Source organism: Carlito syrichta, unplaced genomic scaffold (assembly GCF_000164805.1).
Source record: "Carlito syrichta isolate Samal-C Ts95f unplaced genomic scaffold, Tarsius_syrichta-2.0.1 Scaffold302285, whole genome shotgun sequence".
NCBI classification, from domain to species: Eukaryota; Metazoa; Chordata; class Mammalia; order Primates; family Tarsiidae; genus Carlito; species Carlito syrichta.
In genome coordinates this window covers 64,627-90,802 of record NW_007246381.1, presented here as the reverse complement: position 1 = coordinate 90,802, position 26,176 = coordinate 64,627, and the positions used below count along the sequence as shown (strand labels likewise).

The following is a 26,176-nucleotide window of genomic DNA, read 5'->3' as shown; positions in this document are numbered from 1 at the left end:
TGGGTATCATGTGATGTTGGCTTCGTAAAATGATTTGGGGAGTGTTCCATCTTTTTCAATCGCCTGGAATACCTTCAGTAGGATTGGTATCAGCTCCTCCTTAAATGTCTTGCAGAATTCTGCTGGAAAGCCATCTGGTTCAGGGCTTTTTTTTGTAGGAAGTTTTCTTATTACGTAGTCGATTTCCTTGATTGTTATTGATCTATTTAGGGTCTCAATTTCTTCTTGTTCCAACTTAGGTAGGTTGTGTGATGTCAAAAAGTCCTCCATTTCCTTAAGGTTTTCAAGTTTGTTTCCATACAAGTGTACGTAGTAATCTCTAATGATCTTTTGTATTTCTTCAGGGTCGGATGTGACTTCATCTTTTGTGTTTCTGATTGTGCTTATTTGGTTTTTTTCTCATTTTTTCTTGGTCAGTCTAGCTAGGGGATCATTGATCTTGTTTATTCTTTTGAAGAACCAGCTTTTTGTTTCATTGATTTTTTTCTATTATCTTTTTGTCTTCTATGTCCTGGATTTGGGCTTTTATTTTGGTGATCTGGATTCTTCTGCTGAAACTAGGGTTTTTGTGGTCTTGCTTTTCCAGTTTCTTTAGGTGGCTTGTTAGTTTGTTAATTTGTACTCCTTCCATTTTCCTCATGTGTGTTTGTAGGGATATAAATTCTCCTCTTATTACAGCTTTTAAGGTTTCCCAGAGATTTTGGTAAGATCTTTCTTCATTTTCATTTGTTTCTAGGTATCTTTTGATCTCTGTTTTGATTTCATCATTGACCCAGGAGTTGTTTAGCATCATGCTATTTAGTGTCCATGTCTTTGTGGGTTTTGGGGGGACATTGTTGGTGTCAATGTTTATTTTTATTCCACTGTGGTTCGAGAAGGTGCAAGGTAGAATTTCAGTCCTTTTAAATTTGCTTATGCTTGATTTGTGTCCAATTATGTGGTCGATCTCAGAATATGTACCATGCGGTGATGAGTAGAATGTGTATTCTGTGGTCTTTGGATGGAGTGTTGCTGTAGGTATCAATTAAGTTCATTTGGTCCAGAGTCTCGTTGAGGTTCCGGATCTCCTTGCTGATTTTTTGTCCTGATGATCTGTCTAGGGATGTGAGTGGTGTATTAAAGTGCCAAGTTATGATGGTGTTAGAGTCAATGTCTTTCTTTAGTTTTCCTAGAAGTTGCTTTATGAATGTTGGCGCACCTATGTTATGTGCATATATGTTTAGGATAGATATTTCTTGTTGATGGATTGAACATTTTATCATTATGTATTGGCCCTCTGTATCTTTTTTAATTTTTGATAGCTTAAATGGTATTTTGTCTGAAATTAGGACCGCGACACCTCCTTTCTTTTGTGTTCCATTCGCCTGAAGATTTGTTTCCCATCCTCTTACTTTGAGTCTGTGTATGTCCTTTCTAGTGAGATGGGTCTCTTGAAGGCAGTATATTGTTGCCTGGTGATATTTTATCCATTTTGCCATTCTATGTCTTTTTAGTGGTGCGTTTAGTCCATTCACATTCAGGCTAATTATTGAAATGTTGAGTCCATCCCTATCATGGAGTTCTTATTGAGTTGTTCTTCCACTTGGTTTTTTCTTTTTTCTTTTTTTTGTCTTTCTTTTGATTTTGGGGTTGGTTCATGTATATTTTATTCTTTTCCCTGTACTCTTGTGAAGAATGTTGTTCTTTTTTCCTTTTCTTCTGTGTTTAGTACTTTCTTAAGTGTTTCCTGTAGGGATGGTTTGGTGGCAGCATAAGTTCTTAGGAATTGGATATCTGGGAAATATTTTAATTCTCCCTCACTGATGAAGCTTAGCTTGTCCGAGTAGGTTATTCTTGCTTGAAATTGTTTATCATTTAGGACTTTGAAGATAGGGCTCCAAGCTCTCCCAGCCTGCAGGGTTTCTGTAGATAAATCTGTTGCTATTCTGATTGGTCTTCCATGGTAGGTGATCTGGCCTTTTTCTCTTGCTGCCTTTAGGATTTTTTCTTTTGTGCCTACTTTATTTAGGTGAATTATTATGTGTCTAGGAGTTAGTCTTCTCATTTATTGTCTTGCAGGGGTTCTCTCAATCTCTTGTGTTTGAATTTTTGCATCACTGATTAGATAAGGGAAGTTTTCTTGAATGATCTCATGGAAAGTTTGTTCCAGTGTGGTCTCTGTTTCTCTTTCTCCCTCAGGGAGTCTGATTACTCTTAGGTTATGCCTCTTGAGGTAGTCACTCATCTCTTGAAGGTTTTGTTCTGTCTTTTTGAGCTTATTTTCTGTGTTTTTAAGAGTTTGGATTAGTTCTATATTTGGGTCCTCAAACTCTGAGATTCTTTCTTCTGCTTGGGTAATTCTGCTTTCCATGCTTATCAGTTTGTTATTTATTTCATTCACAGTGTTCTTTATTACAGTTATCTCAGATGTCAGCTCCTTCCTAGTTTCTTCTTGTGTCTCCTCAATTCTTTTTAATCTCTCCATTGTTGTCTTGATATCTACATTTGTAGTTTGAGACCCTTCATTCTGGGGGCTTTTCATTGTTTGCATTCCAAAGTCAGTTTTCTCGGTCTGCTCTCCCAGGCATCTGGGAGAGACCCATACTCTTCTTTTGGTTTTTCTTCATTTCTGTAGACTTTTCTCCCTCTCCCCCTTTCCCTCCCCTTCTTCAATTCTGTTTTTGAGGGAAGGTGGGGTTGCTTTTATTTCTCTTCTGCAATGTCCTGTTCTTCCTTATGAGGGTCTTTTGGCTTTGTTCACTTTTCCCTCTGCTTTACAGTCTGTCTATTCAGCAGTATGTAGTCTTGGTCCCTTCATTTTGGCCTGAGCCAGTCTGCTGCTCCATCGGGTTTCTTCCGACATCACGGGAAAGGTGGGGCAGACGGAGGATAAGGGGAAGGTCACATCGCCATGATCCTGCAACCACTAGGAAATTCCTTTCAATGGCCACTGTGCAGCTGTGAGTGTCAGGATTTTTTTTTTCTTTGAGTCATGTCTCATTCTGTAGCCCAGGATGGAGTTCAGTCCATCATGTCTCATACATCCTTGACTCCCTGGGCTCAGGCAATGCTTCCACCTCAGTCTTCTGAGTAGTTGGGACTACAGGCATGTGCCACTACACACAGCGAATGTTTTTATTTCTGTAGAGAGAAGGTCTTGAGGGCTCGCTGTGTTGCTTAGGCTGGACTTAAACTCCTAAACTCAAGCAATCCTCTAGCGACCACCTCCCAAAGTGGTAGCATTGCAAGAGTGAGCTACTAAGCCCATGCACCCATGAAGATTTGAAATTAATTTTGCAAAATTAATGGAGAATGATGAGTTTTCAGGAAATTCAGTATTAAAGAATAGTTGGTCACCCATTTATAAATTTGAGAATCATATTTGATGATTTGAATTAATACATTGAATAATTTTAAAAATTGCATGATGGACCCTTCTTAAAATCTTTTTGTGATGGCTTTTCTATGACTACAACCAAGAATGATATTTGCTTTTCAGCAGTTGTTTGACTACATGGAACAAACTATTTTCTCTGACTATGGTATTAGCTGTATCTGTGCTTAACTCAACCATGGATTCCTGGATATGTTGCTGTTTCTCAAGAAGTCATAAAAAGTTTAGAATTTTCTTATTTGAATTCACGTCAACAAAGAATTCACTGTATCAGTGAACTGATCAGTTAGCAGTGAATTATATACATTTTTTAATACTGGACACAACAATTACTGTATTTTACATTTTTGATCACATTTATGAGTAAAAGATGAATTGCGGGCAATATCTTACCCACTTATCATTACTCTTGTGTTTGGGAAATAACCACAAATCTATACCTTCTGAGGCTGTTCACGAACCTCTTGAGTTAAAACAAACAAACAACAAACAAACAAACAAAAACAAAAACTCTGTATTGAGCCTATCCCTACTCTAAGTATCAAGAAGTTGGGGTCTGAAAGCACTGACATTGCTACTAATTTCACAGTGCTTCAGCAGCCCGAGCTGGTGGATGAACACCAAAATTCAGCTATAAAATACTCAAATTTTCATGATCTTAGGGCTTGACTGATCATTACACATTATTGTCCTGAGAAACAAATTTATGGCTGGGCTCGGTGGCTCAATCTGTAATCCCAGTGCTTTGGGAGGCCAGGTGAGTGGATTGCCTGAGCCCGTGGGTTCGAGACCTGCCTGGGCAACTTGGAGAGACCTCATCTCTACAATAAATCAAAAATTAGCTGGGCGTGGTAGCGCATGCCTGTAGTTCCAGCTGCTTGCAAGGCTGAGGCGGAAGGATTGCCGGAGCCTGGCAAGTCTAGGCTGCGGTGGCCGGGAGCATGCCACTGCACTCCAGTCTGGGCAACAGAGTGAGACTCCAACTCAAAAAAAAAAAAAAAAAAAAACTTATTTGATTATTTACCTTTTGCATAAAGTCCAATTGAATACAGTTATTAACCACTACAAACAATATTAAAATGAATAACTTTATATATACTATTGTTATGTATTGTCTCTCTCTTTCAATGGCATGAGTTTTCAAAAAATTGGATTGTTGGGTTTGAACCAAGTATATTTTCAAAATAAATATCACCAAAATATTTTCCACTGAGTTTTCTATGTATATATATGCACATATATGTATATACTAGGAGTAATACAAATGTCTGATTTCTTTCATTATTTCATTGGCACTGTAGGTATTTTTAAATTATACCAAATTAATTTTTGAGTAAAAAAGTATTACATTTATTTTTGTCATGAGTAAGTAATTAAAAATAAAGATTTTTAAGTCTATAGGTAAAGATACTAGTGAAGAACATAACATGTTTTCAGGTAGGTATGAAGACCAAATTCAAGTATCGCTTAAGCAAATGTTTACTAATGTTGTGAAAATGCAAGCTGAAAGAAATTTATATAAGAAGTAATTCTACATAAATTATAAAAAAATTCTATATTAATTATATAAAATTAATTTGAATTTTGAATTTTATGAAATGGCAAAGAAAATAAACCTATTTCATTTGGTCACTAGGATTGGTCACAATATTAAGTATGAGATAATCCAAATCAAGTGACATGCTGAAGCACAAAGAATACTTTTCAAACTTATCAAAATTTTTTAAACAGAAGTATACTCAAGTCTAGTGGAAACCTATGTGCAGAATGAGAGAAGGAAAATGCTGAGTCCTTAGAACAATGCTTTTAGCATTACGCTGACTTTTGGAACAGAGATCTGCCAAAGCACTTAGCAAGACATTTATCAAGCCTGGTACAGAAGAAATGGTGACAGTGAGATTCAGGAACATCGCAAACTAAGTGATTTGTTACATGCCTATGTTGAATAATGTTTCATGTCTGGGTCTACAGAACAGCAAGACTCAGGTCTAATACCAGTTTTCTAGCCAGCTGGGGTAGCTCTGATGCAAAAAATTATACATATTTTATATGCCAAACAAATATCACTATCTAGAAGTAGGTTTCTAATGTGTTTCTCAATTAAAATAACAAAAAAATTAAACAATCCAATGACTAAGGGTCAAATTAACTATTTGTACCACTATGCCTCTGATAAGTGTTTGTGAAAGGCTTAGTAAATGAAGCTTTGTTTGAGAATGACATAAGCATTGCATGCGCAATTCTCATAATCTGTAGCTTTTGGATAAGTACTATTACTTTAGTTCAGTTCTAAGCAATAAAATCTATGAAGTCACTGGCATTATTTGCTAATTCTTTTCCTAATGTAAAGGATAATCAATTTACAACTTTGAAAGTGTTAATCATTAGAATATCTAAAAATCATATCAATATTTGCATTAATAAAAAGAAGACAGCAAATGGCTAATAAAAATAAACAATGTATTTACTTCACTATTAGTCAGAAAAATAAAAATGTTTCCAGTGTTTGGAATTTGGGGTGATGTAAATAAACTGGTGGAAGAAAATGAGAACAAGAATTCAGAAAAGTAAAAAGGAAAAAGTAGAATGTGTTCTGGAAATCAAAAGAAAAAAGTGTCTAAGGATAAGGGTATTATTAACTTGGGTAAAAAGAACAATGTTTAGATTTAGCAACATAGAAATACTTGGTGACTTAAGAAATATTTTGAAAGAATGGTAAGGCAAAAAATAAACTTAGAATGTGTTTAAGAAAGGATGGAAGACATACTGGTTAAATAAGATATATTTCAACAATTCAACAATTAGGAAATTCAACAATTAGGAAATCCATTCATATAATTCACTGTACTTATAGATGAAAGGAAATATTACACAAGTTTCTCTCTAGATGTAGAAAGACTCTTGACAAAATTCAACTTCCATTCCCAATTTTTAACACTTCTCAAAAAATAGAAACTGACAAACACGTGCTTAACATAAGTTTTACGTATATTGAATCTTAAAGCCAACTTCTTATTTAAGGAAATTTAAAAAACTAGCAGCAATTCCATTAAGAGCAGGGCACAGCAAGAATGCAAATATTTTCACTACTATTTAACATTGCATTGGATGCATTATCCTTTGTACTCAGATATAAAAGTAACAGTTAAAGGCATAAGAAGCAATGAAAGAATAATACCTCTGTTTGCAGTTAAAATAATAGCATACCTAGAAAATCCAAGATGAAGAATGATAAAAGTAACCTAACTTAAAAATTAGTAAAGTAGTATGATACAAATTATCATTATTGACTGCATAAGTCAAACAAAACCAGTTAGAAGAAATCAAGAAAGAGAAATCTCCAACTACAAGCACACAAAAAAGTTAATTAGGAATAAACTTCAAAATTATGCAAATCCTACATGAGGAAATCCTTTTAAAACACTCCTAATTGGCACCCAAAAGAGAGAATTGAACAAATGAAATAGAATCATTTTACTGGCTTAAAATAAGACCTATTTATTATCTCATGGTTCTGTAGGTCAGAATGCTGGTAATCTAAGTTAGTACTCTGTTTAGGGCCTCACAAGCTGAAATGATGGTTTCTGCTGTCCTGGACTCTCCTCTAGAGGCTCTGGGGGATAAACCATTTCTAATCTCATTAAGGTTGTAATCTCATTAAGATTGCAGGCAGAATGTATTATCCTTTCACAGTTTCTATGTGACCCCTCCATCTTCAAAACAGCCATGGCCAGCTGAGCCCTTCTCATGCTTTGGATCTCTCTGAATCCACGTTTATCTGACTTTTTCTGCTCTTAGACAAGACAAAGTTCTGCTTTTAAGGACTCATATAATTAGCATTACAATCCAGGATAATCTCCCAATCTAATGGCACTGATTGCAAACACAATTACCTGTAAAATCCTTCTGGCCACATAACATATTTACAAACATGAGAGGAAGGGCATATATTATGGGAGCCCAAATTCTGTCTACCTTAGTTTATGCCCTGGGTCCATGATCCACTTCCTATGCAATGCAAAATATGTTCACCTCTTTCGAGAATACTCACAAATCTAAAACCAAAGCCTCAAATTTCATCCACATGTTATCATCTCTAATGTTTGAAATTTCATCATCTAAATTAAGTGTAGATAAAATTATAAGTTTGATCTATTTGGGAGTGCAATTCCTTTTTATCTGCAGACCTTTGAAACTGAAGAAACAAAGTATAACCTTCCAATGATCCCAACATAAATAAATTTGTATTGTCATAATGAAAATGCCAGACCAGCAGAAACAGTCATTTCAGCATGTGAGGCCCTAATTTCATAATGAAATGTTATAAAAAACATTGGGGTGTGTGTGTGTGTGTGTGTGTGTGTGTGTGTGTGTGTGTGTGTGTGTGTGTGTATGTGTGTGTGTGTGTATGCATTCATATAATATATATAATATATACATATATATGTATATATATAATAAGACAGAAGCCAGGTCTGTAAATATTTTAAAGATAGTAACTTCTCGAATTTTTGACTACACTAAAATGGTTGAGTGGCAACACTTTCAAACTTCCTTGAGATCTTCTTCCTTAAGGGACCTGTAAATCACAAAATCACACTCTTGTAAAAGGAATTTCAATTAAAATTAATTGGATAATATTTGCAAATTATTCCCAAATATATTAGCTAAAATTTTAGAATTAATATATAGAACACAGACTTTTAAAATTTCGTATCAAACCCAATGCAACTAGAAAATGGTTTAATTTACAACACTGTAACATTTTTATTCTTTACAGGTTAATACTGTAAGCAACCAATATTGACACAGGAATTAACTCTAAAGGCAAACTGTAGAGTAAAGAAATCAACTATATAATATAGAAAGACATTTACAAAATCGTAACAGATAGATTCATCTAAGCATTAATTATATGACATCAAATGTATACCAAAAAAATAGTGATTTTTTAAATATGTGCTATTTCATACCTTGGGAGTAAGTTTTCTCTTTAAAAAAGAATTTTAGAGTTGTGGGGTACCTGTAAGGATTTGCTACATAAATAAATTGCGTGCAGGTGAGGTTTGGGTTTTATTCAAGCCCTATCTTTCCCTGGCAGTAGACATGGTATCCAATGAGGGTTCGTGTGCCCCTTTTCACCCCTCCCTCCCACCTTAAGAGGACCCAGCATGTGTCCTTCCCACCTTTATGCTCAAGTGCCCAATGTTTAGGGCCTGCTTATGAATGGTAATGCGGTATTCAGGTTTTTTCTTTTTGTTTCTGTGTTAGTTTACTTAGAATGGTGGTCTCAGGTGCATCCATGTTGCTGTAAAGGGCATAATTTTGTTCTCCTTTATGGCTGTGAGGTAGTTCATTGTGTACTTGTACCACCTTTCCTTCTTTTTCCCAGTCCACTTTTGATGGGCATGTGGGTTGATTCCATTGTTTTCCTATTGTGAATAGTGCTGCGATAAGTATATGTGTGCAGGTGTCTTTTTGGTGGAGTGATTTATGTTTATCTGGGTATACTCCTAGAATTGGGAGTGCTGAATCATATGGTAGTTCAATTTTTAGTATTTGAGAAAACACACTGGTTGCCACAAAGACTGAACTAGTTTACATACCCACCAACAGTATAAAGGTATTCCCTTTTTTCTGCTACCTTAAAAACATCTTTTTTTTTTTTTTTTTACTTTTTCTGATAATTAGTGAGGCTGAGCATTTTTTATATGTTTTTTGGCTGCTTGTAAATCCTTTGAGAAGTGTCTATTCTTGTCCTTTGCCCACTTTTTAATGGTATTGTTCATTTTCTTTTCCTGTCAATTCATTTGAGTTCCTTGTAGATCCTGATGTTAGGCCTTTGTCAGACACATTGCTTGCAAATATATTTTTCACATCCTGTGGGTTATCTCTTTACTCTCTTGATGGTTTATTTTGCTGTGCTAAAACCTTTTAGTCTGATAAGGTCTCACTTTTTGATTTTAGATTTTGCTGCATTAGCTTTTGAGGCCTTGTCTATGAATTAATTACCTAATCCAATGTCCAGAAGGGTGCTCCCTAAGTTTTCTTCTAAGTTTCTTATATAGTTTGAGCGTTTATATTTAAGTCCTTGATCTATTTTGAGTTAACTTCTGTATATGGTGATCGGTAGTAGTCTAGTTTGATTCTTCTATACATGATTAGCCAATTTTCCCAGCACCATTTGCTAAATACGGCTCCCTTTCTCCAAGTTTGTTTTTGTTGGCTTTCGTAAAAGATGAGTTGGTTGAAGGCCTGTGGTTTTGTTCCCAGATTCTCTGTTCTGTTTCATTGGTCTATGTGTCTATTTTAGTATCCCAGTACCATACTGTCTTGTTTACTATAGCCTTGCAGTAAAGTTTGAAGTCTGGAAGCCTGATGCCTCCAGCTTTGTTCTCTGTGCTGAGGATTGCTTTAGTTATTTGGGCTTTTTTTTTGCTTCCATATGAATTTCTGCATTGTCTCTTGCAGATCTGCTTCCTTAGCACTCCATTATACTCAAATAAATTATAAAATTTCCACAACCTATCTTTTTGTTTTTTTTGAGTTGGAGTCTCACTCTGTCGCCCAGACTGGAGTGCAGTGGCCACTCCCAGCCACCGCAGCCTCGACCTGCTGGGCTCCGGCGATCCTTCCGCCTCAGCCTTCCAAGTAGCTGGAATTACAGGCATGCGCTACCTCGCCCAGCTAATTTTTTGATAGAGATGAGGTCTCGCTACCCAGGCGGGTCTCGAACCCGTGGGCTCAGGCAATCCACTCACCTCAGCCTCCCAAAGGCACGGGATTACAGGCTGAGCCGCCGAGCCCGGCAACCTATTTTTTTTTTAAAAGAATAGATAACATTTATTAAAGACAAAATCAAGAAATATTCTTCTAAGAAATTAATAAATTAAATCATAAATTATATCAAAGTATAGAAAGCTCAGTATTTACATAATATAATCAACAAGATCATTACATAGTTTAGGTTGTGCTTAAAGTGATGTTCAAAAGTTCCTTTAGATTCAAAGAAATAATGCTAATACCAACAACATCTAAATTATACAATTAGGTAAAGGGTCAACACAGTACAAACCGAGGTCTTAAATTGTGAACCAGTTGCCAAACAAGTTTCAGTAGACAGTGGGACAGGTCTCTTATAACACTACAGTATTAATAATATAAAATTCAATTAATAAAAATGTGTTTTAAAAAGTGAATTTTAAAAAAAGCAAAGTTAAGGTTTTAAGAATTTTGGAAAATGTGAACATTTTGGCAAACCATTGAAGCCTCAGCAGATTGATAAGGTATATGATTCTAACCTGTGCTTCTGGTACTACTATATAACATAGTTGAATGTTCTTTTTTACAATATTATTTTGTTTAAAATGAGTAGTTATGTTAAATATAAAAGTTTTAAAATACTTAGCATAGCTTTGTTTTTAACACTTAAAAATTTAAAATATAATGAATGTCCAATAACAAGGGTTTAAGAAACTCTAGTCATATTACATCATAAAATACAGGATAATATTCAAATGAGTTTTTATACAGTACTAGCAGAAGAAACATGTCATCAATGACTATATGCATATGTTAATATCATTACATATATATATTACAAGAACTGTGTATTTGTGTACAACAAAATATTAACAGGGACTATATCTGCATATGAAGATCATAGAGTAATATTTTCTATTCACTTGAGTATATTCTAAACTTTGAGGAATGAGCATTGAGTATTTATGCTTTTCAAAGCATGTCTTAAAACTTTAGATCATAGTTGGTAAAATGAATCTGATTAGATTTTATGAGGGTTATAAAGAAGAAAACAGGATCCATTAATAGTAATTGCAGTGGAGTATGTAGGGGAGAGCCTGAGTGGAATAATTTTAAGTGAGAATGCAAGAAAGAACTAATACCCACACACACATAAACACATATACTACGGGGCGGGAGGGAATGTATACACATTCTAAGAGAAGTTATCTATGTATTACTTTTAGTTTTCCATAATCAGAAGAATCTGAGTGCTGATGGTAATCAGTTGAGTATCTCTTGCAATTGCAGAAGTCAAACGTGACTTGTATTCATCTTTTGTTATTTGTATATATTGAGCTTTACAATTTTAATACAGGTTTTCCTTTTTCAAAATGTGTATACATTTTTTGGCATCCTCTGTATATACACATATATATGTATATATAAACATTAGACATTTTAAACAGGAAAGCTACAAGTAAAAAGATTCAGAATAAGCCTAAAGAAATGAGAAGAAAATTATAACTATAAAAGCACACATTAACATATTAGAGATTAGAACATTGAATATTAAATTCCAAAGTCATGTCTTCATTTTAAAGAATTCATTAGTAACAATTTTAATATTAATTTAAAAAATGAAAAATATATGTACAATTAGAAAGAAGATGCAGCAAAATTGCAAGAGAACATTTTACATCATACTATGGTGATTCATTTGAAAACTTAATTAATTTAGATTATTTCCTTGGCTATTAAAAAGTTAAAAATTAATTTTAAGAAGAAATATATAGCCTGATAATACTATCATGTGATGAAATAAAATAGTTGCTCATAAGAAAGGAATAACAACTCAAACAATAAAAAACCCTTCCAAGGTATACTATCAAATTTTCAAGAAAAAGTTATTTAAATATATATTAATTTTTCAGATAATGAGAAAAGAAGAAAAGCTTCAAGATTCATTTCATAAAGCTAGCATAATCCTGATAAGAAAAATTTATCAAATATAGCACAAATTAAGAACACTGGAATACAGACTCGCTTATGAATATGGATGCAAAATCTTAAATAAAATGCTTGCAAATCAAACTCAGCAGTAAATTAAAAGAACAATAAACCATAACCAAGTAAAGCTCATCCAATGAATTTTAAAATGGCTAATATTAATATAATACATCATCTCAATAAGTCAAATAAGAAATTATTTAAAATAATCTTCACAGATGATCACAAAGCATTTTCTATAAATTAACATCTATCTTATATAAACTGATTTTATAGTTTAAGAATAATTAAAAAAATCTTTAGCCTAGTAATGACTATATGTTTGTAATCAACATTTAGGCAATACTAACCATTTCTTTAAAATAGGAGAAAAGATAGTAAAAGTCAATTTCATAAATTATATTTTATAATCTGTCACATAATAAAATATACACATTAAAAAGTTTCTAAAATCCTATAATAAAAAATGAGTGACATGTACTTTTATAAGTGTTATCATATTTTATATGTACACCACTTATAAAAATTGTGTAATGAAACAATGATGTTTTCATAGTCCAAAATATTGAGTTGCAGTTTAGAGCTACATTTTATACCTTTGCGTTTATGAGGAAAAAAAACTATTAAGTCTCTCTAGTTTCTCTAGGCTGAGTGATTTCTGGTAAATTATTAGTATTAGGAATAATTATTGTCCTAACCATTTTTGAGAAGTAAATGGCTCAATTTGAAAAATTTTGTGGTAAATATATGAACCAAAAGGCATAGTTGGATGGGTGTTTTTTAGTGTTTGGATTCATACCATATAATATGTAGACCAATACATTAGTAATGAAAATTATTTTTTTACTAACAAAAACAATATCCCCAAATTATGAAAACACCAGCTCACATATAAAAGGAAACAACAAATATGTAATATTTATCTCAAAATGGAATTACTAAGAGAAATTATGTGCCTGCTGTTGTTCAGTAAAGTATAAACACCACAAATATTTCTAATTCCTTAAAAGTCATATTTCATTATCTTATCAAATGATAAAATCAAACACAGATGGCTATTTTTCTATCTCACAAGAAACTAAGAGTTGCAGATAATGGAATTATTTTCTTAAAAAAATTTTGAACTATGGGAGTAGACTACAAAGTAAATGTGATAAATTTGTAGAAAAACTTTACTTTTGCATTTAAAAATAATTTAATTTTGACATTATTTTAAAATAGCCAATTTCAAGATGTTTCTGATGCATTGTTTATAGAAATGAATAGGAAAAACGTATTTCATAGATCCAACAACAATACAAATTAGAGAAAACTATATGTTAATTAAGTAAAGACTTTAAATCAGAAGCACAAAGATACCATGAAACTAAAAAAAAAAATCATTTAAGTTGTATGTGCAATTAGGTGGCAAATCTTTTCTTTTTCTCTTGAACTAGAAACTTCAATTGCATACCAAAAAATAATGCGGGGCAATAATTCACATGGTTGATTTTAATTGAGTGTTTAACATGAGCTCTTTGAAATATGGTTTAAAGGTTTTTATAATGAACAAAATGCAGAAAAAAATTAATATAGCTAAACTTTATCATAGTCTCATCTTCCCTAGAAAATGTCTCCAAATGATTTCTATAATTGAGAAGTATTACTAATCTTATAAATACATTCACAATTCCTCATCAAAAAGGACATTTTTTGAAGAAAAAAGAACAATTGAGGAAAGCCAGACTTACCATTTTAGAGATAATCAAAGAAATTTTTAAATGACTGTAGCTTTAGTGAATAAATTTTCCCTTGTTGAAAATATTTAATCAGTAGTGATATTTTTATAGATGAAATACTTCAGCATGATTATGAACTGAGGTGATAATTATTTTACAATAATATATACTATATTTTAAAATCTTATTGAATATGCTATACTTCCCTGGTGCTTGTAGTAGTCCCTGACAACAAATTATAAGAATACTACATGCATTCTTTTAAGTTGTCAGGGATTCTGTGAATGGCTACACTCTACACTTTACTTTGTTGAGTTTTTTCCAGGTTCACAAGATGTAGGATTTTTCCCCATTATTCTTTCCTTCCTTCCCTCCCTTCCTCCCTCCCTCCTTTCCTCCATTTGCTTTCCTTTCTTACACTTATTTATTGATTCACTTACTTATTCAACAAGTATGTATTGAGTGCCTAATACGGGACAGGCACAGGGAAAATCAGGCAGAAAAAAAAGTTATAATGCACCCTCTGCCCTTAAAAACTGTATAGTCTTCAAAAAATATAGATAGATAAACACTGATTTTAATAGGGTGTCATAAGTACCAGCAAAAGGACAAACACAGAATGTAGCTGGAGTTCCAAGCAGATGGAAGAAAGTGAGGAGACAGTTTCACCAACAATTTTCTTTCCTACAATTGGGGTGTAAAACAAGAGTTCGTCTAGACAATAGTAGAATTGAGAAGATGAATAGAGTCAAAAACAAACATTTGTTTTAAGGGAACAGTATTTACGAAGAGCTGGAAGGATGAAAGCGTAGGGCATACTCTGGTGTTCTCACATTGTTCCAGGTAGTTAGGTAATTAAGCTAGAGGGAAAGCAGTAGCAAGAGAGAGGTTGTAGAGAACAAGGGCAAACTGCAGAGAGACTATTAATGATCAGTTTCTCCCTACTCATTGGTCCCATCTAATTCCCTCTGGTATTTCAGTCCAGTGTTTTTGGTTTAGTGGGTTTTTTAGTTTGTTTTCAGCCTTGTCAGTTTCTGGATTCTTCTCTATTGCCTATGCAGCAGTGCAAGTCATTCCCATATGAATTCAGGCTTATATTCCCTGCAGTGTATGAATAGAAGCAAAGACATTTTAAAGTGAAAAATAAAAATTTGACAAAACCCATAAAATTGTGAAAATCTAAAATCTTACTAAAGAAGTTTGTAAAATGTATAGTTTTAGTAACAAAAAAGGTCAATTAGGAATGTTTAATAGGCAGATAGAAAATATTAACCCAGTGTAGAAAATATTGACCTAGTGTTGAATATTAACATTTATTGTGTAAATTAATAATAAATTATCTGAATACAGAAAGTAGTAAGAAAGATAGAAATGGAATGCTTGTCAAGATCAACAGGATCATATGGTTCTTAAATTGCTCAGGAAAAAGCTAAAGATGCTAATTATGCCTAATATCTCATAAGTGAAATATTCATTCCTTAACTATATTAATAATTTATAAATTCAAATCTTGGAAATAAACAATAGCATAAGAAAAAATCCATAATTCTAAACTTTCTAACCTCAGTTTTATCTAAAATGTGGCTTCAATTTTATAAAGAAAAAGATAGCAAAAAATTGAATAGAGAAATATACTCACTGAGATGTCTTAATACAGTTCTCATAGGAATTTATAGATAGTCAGAAAAAAATAGAAATATAAAATATTTAAATAGCACAATTAGCAAAGTTGGCAAAATAGCCTACTTAAAATTGAATCCTAATATCAGAGAACACATTTTAAAAATGAAATACTTATGCAAATTGCCCATATATTACAGCATAAAGTAAATCTTAATACATTTTAAACTGTTTCTATCATATAACGATTATAAACATCAGAATTACATAAGTAATGACTTTTTAAAAATAATTTAAAAATTTAGTGAAAGTGGAAGGGTTAATTTGTCTAAGACTAATCACATTCTGATTTCAAAGACAGTTTACCTTCTGGAAAGTTCCAAGGAAACTTTTTTAAAGCCTCCGTTAGAAAAATTACTCAAATAAATGAAGAGATAGATCACGGGTATGTATGTTAGTCATCTCTGTCATAAAGATTTTATTTTCTCCCTAAATAATCCATAGGTGGATGCAATTTTAATCATAATTCTAACAAATTTTTTTGAAGGCAATGAACCAGATAATGACGATATTATATGAAAAAGAAAGGGTTAAGAAAAGCTTTGGACTTATGAAGAAATATAAGATTAGGCTAGCCCCAGTGGCGCATGCCTATAATCCAAGTGATTTGAAGGGTCTAGGTGAAAAGATTGCTTGAGCCTGGGAGTTCAAGACCAGCTTGGGAGACAGCAAGACCTCATCTCTACAAAATAACAGCAACATCAACAAAAAGCCAGGCGTGGAGGTGCATGCCTGTAGTGCCAGCTAATTGGTAGGCTGACATAGAAGGATGGCTTGAGCCCATAAGTTCAAGGCTGCAGTGAACTGTGATCATGTCACTGCTTTGCAACCTAGGTGACAGAGTGAGACTCTGACTCAAAACAAAACAAAACAAAAATGAAGAATATGATTGGAGAATTCATCATAATAGTCAAAACTCATTATGGAATGTTAGTAATGGAGACATGGAGTGTTCAGGTAAAGATGATAAAGTAGATGAAAGTAAAAATGTGAAAAAAAAGAGATACACTCAAATATGGAAGCCTAACGTGGCAAAGACAGCAGGGGTATAAATACATAAACAAAGACACATCAATATATTGTAACAATTTTTTTCTATATTAAAAACAATATACCTGAAACCTCTCTTCATATCATAGCCATACACTAATGTCATATGGGTTATGTATTAAATCTGGCAATGAAATATGCATTCCACAAATTCTAGAAACAGTTTATTACTTCTAAACTTGTAAATAAAAAACAAACAAACATCAATTTTGATCATTCTAGATGTAGTTTTATCTAAAAGCATCACATAAATTTGAAAAGCAGAATTTCAAAACATTTAGAATGAACTATCAGAAAATATTTTTATGGCCACAGGGTTGGGAAAATTTGTTAAACAGGTTGAGAAAAGCAAAAAGTCCAAAGGAAAATATTTATATCTGATACTACATTAAAATGGAGTATCTTCTTCATCAGAAGTTACCAAAAAGAAATGAAAGAAGACCAGGTATTTTTAACATTTGTAACTCTAAAATATTTAGTATTCATAAGATACAACAGATTCATACAAACAGTCATTCAGCTTTTGGAGGGAAACCATGAGCAAGTTTTCACAGAAAAGGAAATACAAACGACCCCCTAAAAGCCACTGGATATGCTCAGTCCTATTAATAAATAATAACAAACCATAATAAGATGCTATTAAGAAGTCTTATCATAGAAAGTGGTAAAATACTGTCCTTTTAATTCTAGGTAGAAATGCAAATTGGCATAGGAATTTGTTTGTTATTTTCTTTTACTATGCTATTTTTTCTTTTTATTATCTATTATTTTCTTTTCCTACAGTGAATGAGATATGACTGAAAAAGAAGGCTTCAAATTCAGGAAAGATGAGTTATAATGAAAGCTCAGAGTGGCACCAAGCATGAGTAGAACTCAACACAACATTACTCATTTTAGAGATGAAGGAAATAAACAGCAGAGAATGCAGACAGATTCTCAAAACACTGTGATTCCACTGACAGCTGCCAAGGAAATAAGGGTCTCATTTCTAAAACCACAAAAATGGAACTGAACCTTATAAAAATGGAATGCCTCAGTCAGGATGAGTATAATTAAAAAGACAACAAAATTGCTAGGAAAAATGGAGCCCCTATATACTGTTTGTGGGACTGTAAATTAGTATAGCCACTATAGAAAGCAGTATGGAGATTCCCCAAAAAACTAAAAAAAGAACTAATATACGTTTCAGCAATTCTGCTACGAGGTGTATATTCAAAGGAAAGGAAATCAGTATGTTGAAGAGATATCTACATCTTTATTTTTGTTGCAAAAATATTATCTACAAAAACCAAGATATGAAATCAATGTAAGTGTCCACCAATGGATGAATGAATAAAGAAAATGTGGCATATATACCCAATGGAATACTATTCAGCAATTAAAAAAGAATGGAATACTGCCATTTACAGCTACAAGGATAGAACTGGAGGACATTTTGTTAAGTGAATTCAGTCAGATGAATATCATATATTTTCACTCATACAAGGAAGTTAAATAAGCTTATCTCATACAAGTAGAGAATAGAAAAGAGGTAACTAGAGGTGGGAAAGGGTAAAAGGTTGGGGATATGATAGAGAAGTTGGTGAATGCATACAAAATTACAGCTTGATGGTATTCCGTAGCACTGTACAGACTATTGTTATTCATTTTATATTTTCAAATAACTAGAAGGAAAAATTTTGAATATTCTTGACACAAATAAATGATAAATGTTATAGGAGATAAATATGCTAATTACTCTATGTGATCATTACGCATTATATACACAGGTATTCAAATATCACACTATACCCCATAAGTGTGTGCCATTATTGTGTGTCAATTAAAAAAAACTGAAAAATCCCCAAAACAGATTTATCCTCAAGTCTCTAGAAAGTATTACCAGGTAACTGACACCTTGATTTCAGTCATGACAGACCTGGAGCAGAGGAATCAGCTGAGCTATGATATGCCCAGAATTCTGACTCAGAGAAATGTTAAGATGATAAATGCATGCTGTTTCAGGCTGCTAAATCTAAGTTTAAACAAAAAAAAACTTTAAATGGAAAACTACAAAACACTGATGAAAGAAATTGTGGATGGCACAACAAAAGGAAAAACATCCCATGTTCACGGATTGGGAGAATCAATTTTGTTAAAAATGACCATATCCCTCAAAGCAATCTACAGATTCAATGTAATTTCAATCAAAATACCAAATTTTTTCTTCAGAGAAATAGAAAAAAAAAATCCTAAAGTTTATATAAAATCAATGAAGAGCCCAAATAACCAAAGCAATTTTAAGCAAAAAGAACAACTATAGAGGCATCACGTGTCCTGATTTCAAATAGGGTTATAGTAACTAAAACAGCATGGTACTGGTATAAGAATAGGCAGATTGACCAATGGAACAGAAAAGAGAATTCAGAAATAAAACCACAATCCTACAACCAACTTATCTTTGACAAAGCCAAAAAATAAACAACAAAAAAAATGGGAAAGGACACCCTATTCAGTAAATGGTGCTGGGAAAATTGGCTACCACTATGCAGATGAATGAAGCTTGACCCGTATCTCTCTCATCATATACAAAAATTAACTCAAGATGGATCAAAGATTTGATGTAAGACCTGAAACTACAAAAATCCTAGAAGAAAATTTAGAAAACACTCTGCTGGACATTGGACTAGGCAAAGAATTTATAACAAAGACCCCAAAGCAATTGCAACAAAAACTAAAATAGACAGATGAGACTTAATTAAACTGAAAAGCTCCTACACAGAAAAATAAATAATCAACATAGTGAACAGAAAACCTACTGAATTGGAGGAAATATTTGCAAATTATACCTCAGACAAAGGGCTAATATTCAGAATCTACAAGGAACTCAACTCAACACACACACACAAACAAATAACCCCATCAAAAAGTGGGCAATGGGCATGAATGGACACTTCCCAAAAGAAGACACGCAAGCGGCCAAGGAATATATGAAAAATGCTCAATATCACTAATCATCAGAGAACTGCAAATTAACAACAGAATGAGATATCACTTCACACCAGTCAGAATGGCCATTATCAAAAAGTCTAAGAACAACAGACGTTGGTGCAGTTGCAAAGAAAAGGAGGCACTCATCCACTGTTGGAGGGATTGCAAACTAGTTCAACCTCTTTGGAAAAGAGTCTAGATATTTCTCAAATAACTAAAAATTGAATTACCATATGACACAACAATCCTACTACCAATGATCTACCCAAAGGAAAATAAATCGATATATTAAAAAGATACCCATACTTGTACGTTCATTACAGGACTATTCACAATAGTAAAATGGAACCAATCTAACAGTTGACTGAATAAAGAAAATGTGGTATATATACACTATGGAATACTACACAGTCATAAAAAAGGAATGAAATCATGTCATTTGCAGTAACATGAATGGAGCCAGAGATCATCATGCTAAGTGAACTGACTCAGAAACAAAAAACCAAGTACCTCATGTTCTCACTCATATGTAGGAGCTAAATATTTGCAAAAATGGAAATAATAGACACTATGGACACCAATAAGGGGAGGCAAAAAGGGGGGTTTGGGTTCAGAAACTACCTACAGGCCACAATATTCACCATTTGGGGAATAGGCCACCTGAGACCCAGTTCCCACCACTACACAAATGTCTATATAACAAACATGCATGTGTATCCTCTTACTCTAGAAAAAAACCATTGGATGGTCCTTTGTTATGCAGCAATGCAAAACTAATGTAGGCATGAAACTGTAGAAATGCTATTTAACTATTAACAAAGAGAAATTTTGAGTACTTGTTATTCAAAACTAAAATGATATTCTTTTAATTTTTAAATAAGAAAAACTCACCATTTTTGATAAAACAGATAATTCGCTTGTTGATGACTTTGTTTCCTCTATTGTTTCAGTCACTTGCTCTTTCTTCTCCTTGATATCAGTATTAACATTTTGTATTAATGACTGGTAGTGATTATATAGACTGTTAAGTTTATCTATCTCTTTCCTAGGGGGACAAAAAACAGTTGATTTTACTCACATTAAAGTTAAAATTATACTTTAAATTATACTTAAATTAGCTTCAAACTTAATAGTATGAATCAATAGAATTGATCAATTCCTAAAGTTTCTTCCATCCCAAATCAACTTTCCTATGCCTAAAATATACCATTTAAATATTAAATAGTGAGGGAAAAAAATGAGGCCAGGCGTCTTGGTTCATGCTTGTAATCCCAGCACTTTTGGGACTTGGATTGCCTGAGCCCAGAGATTTAAGATCAGCCTGGGCAACTTGGTGAGAACTCATCTCTACAATAAAGAAAAAAAGTAGCAGGGCATGGTGGTGTGTGCCTGTGGTTCTGGCTACTTGGAAGGCTGAGGTGGAAAGATTGCCTGAGTCCAGCAGGTTGAGGTAGTGGTGGCTATGAGTGTGCCACTGCACTCCAGTCTGGGTGACAGAGTGAGACTCTGACTCAAAAAAAAAAAGTGACAAAAAAATTCACCAGTAATGTCTATGTTTCCAAGGAGAGGATTTGAGAGAAAAATCATCTATAGATAAATGTTTTAAAAGAAACCATCTTTTGCTATGATTTCAGGTGAGAAACTTAAGCACCATTTATTCAAGTTAGGTAACACAGGAATATAAAGGCAGAAGAAAAAAATGAAAAAAAAAAAAAAAAACCAGAAAAATAGAAGAAGCAGCAGAATTGAAAAGATCAAGAAGTTATTGACAGCCCTTAGACTGAGAGGTAAAATAAAGGAAATTGCAGGTTAGGAACACAGGGGCTTATCTAAAGAGAAGTAATTGTAAGAAATTATTTGTTTCTGTATGATTCTCCACAAAGATCAGTGCTAATATGTTAACCACATGATGATTTAGTTTATCTAGTAGAGAGAAAACACATTCCAAATATAAAATTATCTTTAGACAATGGTATACGTAGCTACCATTAATGTGGAAAATAAAGGGTGAGAAAATAATTAAAAAACATTTTCATAAAATATTAGCAAGTAATACTGATAATTCCAATTTTTTAAAAAGACACTATAGGCTTTTATTTCAAGATAGCGATGGCATAGGTGGATTTGTGAGACTCTCTGAATGTAAGTTCCCAAAAAGACTCTTACTTTTCTTCCTGTAGCCCCCTGCCCACCACCAGCTGCACTGGTATGAGGCCTGTGGACCTTCAGTCCCATGCAGGGCCAGATATTGCGGCCCCCGGCTGCAGCTGCTCCACTATATGTGACTCCCACCTGCTCAGGAGTCCCAGGTCTCAGCTCCCTCCTTGTCTACATCGTCTTGCCCAGCACCCAGCACCAAACTGCCAGTCACCCAGGGAGGTTCTGGGCACCCACCCCTCAGAGATACCAGTCCCATTTCTGGCTGAAGTGCCCTGTGAGGGACCCAGGGCCACCACCTGCCCTTTGGAGCTTTGGAGCTCTGGAGCCCTGGGCCCACCCTGGCTGAGGCACTCAGTGTACGACCTCAAGCCTGTGTAAGGGAAACAGAACCCCAAGCTTGTGTAAGGTGCTGATCAGGGCTTCCAGCTCCAGAGGAAGGAACAAAAGTGAAAGTGAAGCTACCGCCTCCTCCATTCTCCAGGCAGATTTACATCACCCCGCCCACCTATCAGAGCCTCCACCTCAGTTCCCACGGTGATGTCCTTAAACAAGAGACAAAGCCCCTCCCCTACACTGAACAGACTGAGACAACTAAGAGTCACAGAACTCCCAGGCAGCAGGTTACCTGCCTGCAACAAAAACAAAGGGGAAAGACTGGAGATCAGAGCTCAAGTGACTTTAGACATTAAGGAAAGATAACAGAACTAGTCTGATCTCTTATTTTGACCTTTCATTTTATCATTCTGACCGTATGTTTTGCTCACTATTGTTTGTTTTCTAACTTACACTATCTGTTTCATGATCTTATTGGTCTGTCTCTGTGTAGCTACCAATATTCTTTAAAGACCTTTCCTTCTGTGATTTTTTTTTCACTTCTCTCAGCCTTGTGTCTCTTTTTCACCTGTGAGTTGGTATGTAGGACGGTTTTCCCTCTCATTCCTCTCTCTTTCTAACTTCCTATTGACCTCCACTTCCTCCATTATTTTCCTCTTTTATACCTCCTTTTTGCTCCAGGGACCCAAGCTATACCCCACTGCACAGACAGATTGTAAGGCAGTAGGAAATAGGTTCCAGTGTGCACATAACCTGTTGGTGGATGCTATAATCAGCATATAGATTATGAATCACAGTTTCCCCCTCAATTAAACCTCAAAACTGTGAAAAGTACAGCCCACAGCCCACACTCCAACCTCAAAAGTGAACAAAGACAGAGGAACCTCATAAGGAAGAACAGGAGATTATACAAGTGAAAAAAAGTAATCACACCTTCCCTGAAAAACAGAATTAAAGAAGGGGAGGGAAAGGGGAAGAGAGAAAAATCTACACAAATGAAGAAAAACCAAAAGAAGAATATGAGTCTCTCTCAGACCCCTGGAAGGGCAGACACTGAGAAAACTGACTTCAGCATGCAAACAATGAAGAGGCCCCAGAATGATAGGTCTCAAACTACAAATCTAGATATCAAGACACTAATGGAGAAATTAAAAAGAATTGAGGAGAGTCAAGAAGAAACTAGAAAGGAGATGATACCTGAGATAACAGTAATAAAGACTGCTGTGAATGAAATAAATAACAAACTGATAAACATGGAAAGCAGAATTACCCAAGCAGAAGAAAGAATCTCAGAGCTTGAGGACCAAAATATAGAACTAACCCAAACTCTTAAAAACACAGAAAACAAGCTCAAAAAGACAAAAAACAAACCTTCAAGAGATGAGCGATTACTTCAAGAGACCGAACCTAAGAGTAATTGGCCTTCCTGAGGCAGAAAGAGAGACAGAGACCACACTGGAACAAACCTTCCATAAGATCATTCAAGAAAACTTCCCTTATCTAAAAAATGATGCAACAATTCAAACACAAGAGATTCAGAGAACCCCTGCAAGACAGCAAATGAGAAGACCAACTCCTAGACACATAATAATTTGCCTACACAAAGTAGGCATAAAAGAAAAAATCCTAAAGGCAGCAAGAGAAAAAGGCCAGATCACCTACCATGGAAAATCAATTAGAATAGCAGCAGATTTATCTACAGACACCCTGCAGGCTAGGAGAGCTTGGAACCCTATCTTCAAAGTCCTAAAAGAAACATTTTCAACCAAGAATAATCTACCCAGCCAGATTAAACTTCATCTGCGAGGAAGAATTAAAATCTTTCCCAGATATCCAATCCCTAAGAACTTATGCTGTCACCAAACCACCTCTACATGAAACACTTAAAAAAGTACTAAAAAAGAAGAAAAGGGGGAAAAAAGAACAATGTCATTCACAAGAATACAGGAAAAAGAATAAAATACACATGAACCAACCCCAAAACCAAAAGAAAGACAATAAACCAAGTGGAAGACCAACTCTATAAGACCTCTATGATAGGGATGAACTCTCACATTTCAATAATTAGCCTGAACATGAATGGACTAAATGCACCACTGAAAAGACATAGAATGGCACAATGTATAAAATATCACCAGGCAACAATATACTGCCTTCAGGAGACACATCTCACTAGAAAGGACATACACAGACTCAAAGTAAGAGGATGAGAAACAAATTTTCAGGTGAATGGAACACAAAAGAAAGGAGGTGTCGCAGTCCTAATTTCAGACAAAATACCATTTAAGCTATCAAAAATTTTAAAAGATACAGAGGGCCACTACATAATGAAAAAAGGTTCACTCCATCAACAAGAAATATCTATCTTAAACATATATGCACCTAACATAGGTGCACCAACTTTTATAAAGCAACTCCTAGGAAAACTTAAGAAAGATATTGACTCTAACACCATCATAACTGGGTACTTTAATACCCCACTCACAACCCTAGACAGATCATCAGGACAAAAAATCAGCAATGAGATCTGGAACCTCAATGTGACTCTTGACCAAATGGACTTAATTGATACCTACAGAACACTCCAACCAAAGATCACAGAATACACATTCTACTCATCACCGCATGGAATGTATTCTAAGATCGGCCACATAATTGGCTATAAATCAAGCATAAGCAAATTTAAAAGAACTGAAATTTTACCATGCACCTTCTCAGACCACAGTGGAATAAAAATAAACATTAACACCAACAAGATTCCCCAAAACCCACAGACACATGGACACTAAGCAGTATGATGATAAACAACTCCTGGATCAATGATGAAATCAAAACAGAGATCAAAAGATTCCTGGAAGCAAATGAAAATGAAGAAACATCTTACCAAAATCTCTGGGATGCCATGAAAGCTATAGTAAGAGGGGAGTTTATATACCTACAGATGCACATGAAGAAAACGGGAGGAGCACAAATTAACAGCCTATCAAGACACCTAAAAAAGCTGGAAAAGCAAGACCACAAAAACCCTAATTTCAGCAGAAGAATCCAGATCACCAAAATAAAAGCCCAAATCCAGGACATAGAAGACAAAAGACAATACAAAAAATCAATGAAACAAAAAGCTGGTTTTTCAAAAAGATAAACAAGATCGATGGTCCCCTAGCTAGACTGACCAAGAAAAAACCCAAATAAGCACAATCAGAACACAAAAGATGAAGTCACATCTGACCCTGAAGAAATACGAAAGATCATCGAGACTACTATGTACACTTGTATGGAAACAAACTTGAAAACCTCAAGGAAATGGAGGACTTTCTGTCATAACACAAGCTGCCTAGGTTGAAACTAGAAGAAATTGAGACCCTTAATAGACTAATAGCAATCAAGGAAATTAACTATGTAATAAGAAAACTACCTACAAAAAAAAGCCCTGGACCAGATGGTTTTCCAGCAGAATTCTATAAGACATTTAAGGAGGAGCTGATTCCAATCCTACTGAAGGTATTTCAGCAGATTGAGAAAGATGGAGCCCTCCCCAAATCATTTTATGAAGCTAACATCACATTGATACCCAAGCCAGGTAAAGATTCATCAAAGAAAGAGAACTACAGACCAATATCTTTGATGATCATAGATGCTAAAATTCTCAACAAGATCCTAGAAAACTGGATTCAACAACACATCTCAAAAATCATCCATCATGACCAAGTAGGCATCATCCTTGGGATGCATGGGTGGTTCAACATTCATAAAACCATAAATGTAATTAAATACATCAACAGAAGTCAAAACAAAAACCACATGATTATATCATTAGATGGAGAAAAAGCTTTAGACAAAATCCAGCACCCCTTCTTGATAAAAAACCTCCAACATCTAGGCATACGGGGAACATACCTCAAAGTAGTAAAAGCCACCTACGAGAAACCCACAGCCAGCATACTCCTAAATGGACAAATATTAGAACCATTTCCCCTGAAAACTGGAACAAGACAAGGATGCCCACTCTCACCCCTCCTGTTCAATATAGTACTGGAAGTCCTGGCTAGAGCAATCAGAGAAGAAAAGGCAATCAGGGGTATCCAAATAGGAAAAGAGGAAGTCAAATTATCTCTCTTTGCAGATGACATGCTCGTGTACC

General features: G+C 34.4%; 1 protein-coding gene across 1 annotated transcript in view; it reads right to left on the bottom strand.

Moving 5' to 3' along the window:
* Nucleotides 1-26,176, bottom strand: part of CCDC178 (coiled-coil domain containing 178) — a gene marked incomplete at both ends in the record, with an annotated part of 170,614 nt that overhangs the window by 83,005 nt on the left and 61,433 nt on the right. The window contains one exon of the mRNA XM_008056217.1: nucleotides 20,434-20,587. Within this exon, the coding sequence (XP_008054408.1) occupies nucleotides 20,434-20,587 (154 nt within the window). The remainder of the gene's footprint in view (nucleotides 1-20,433; nucleotides 20,588-26,176) is intronic.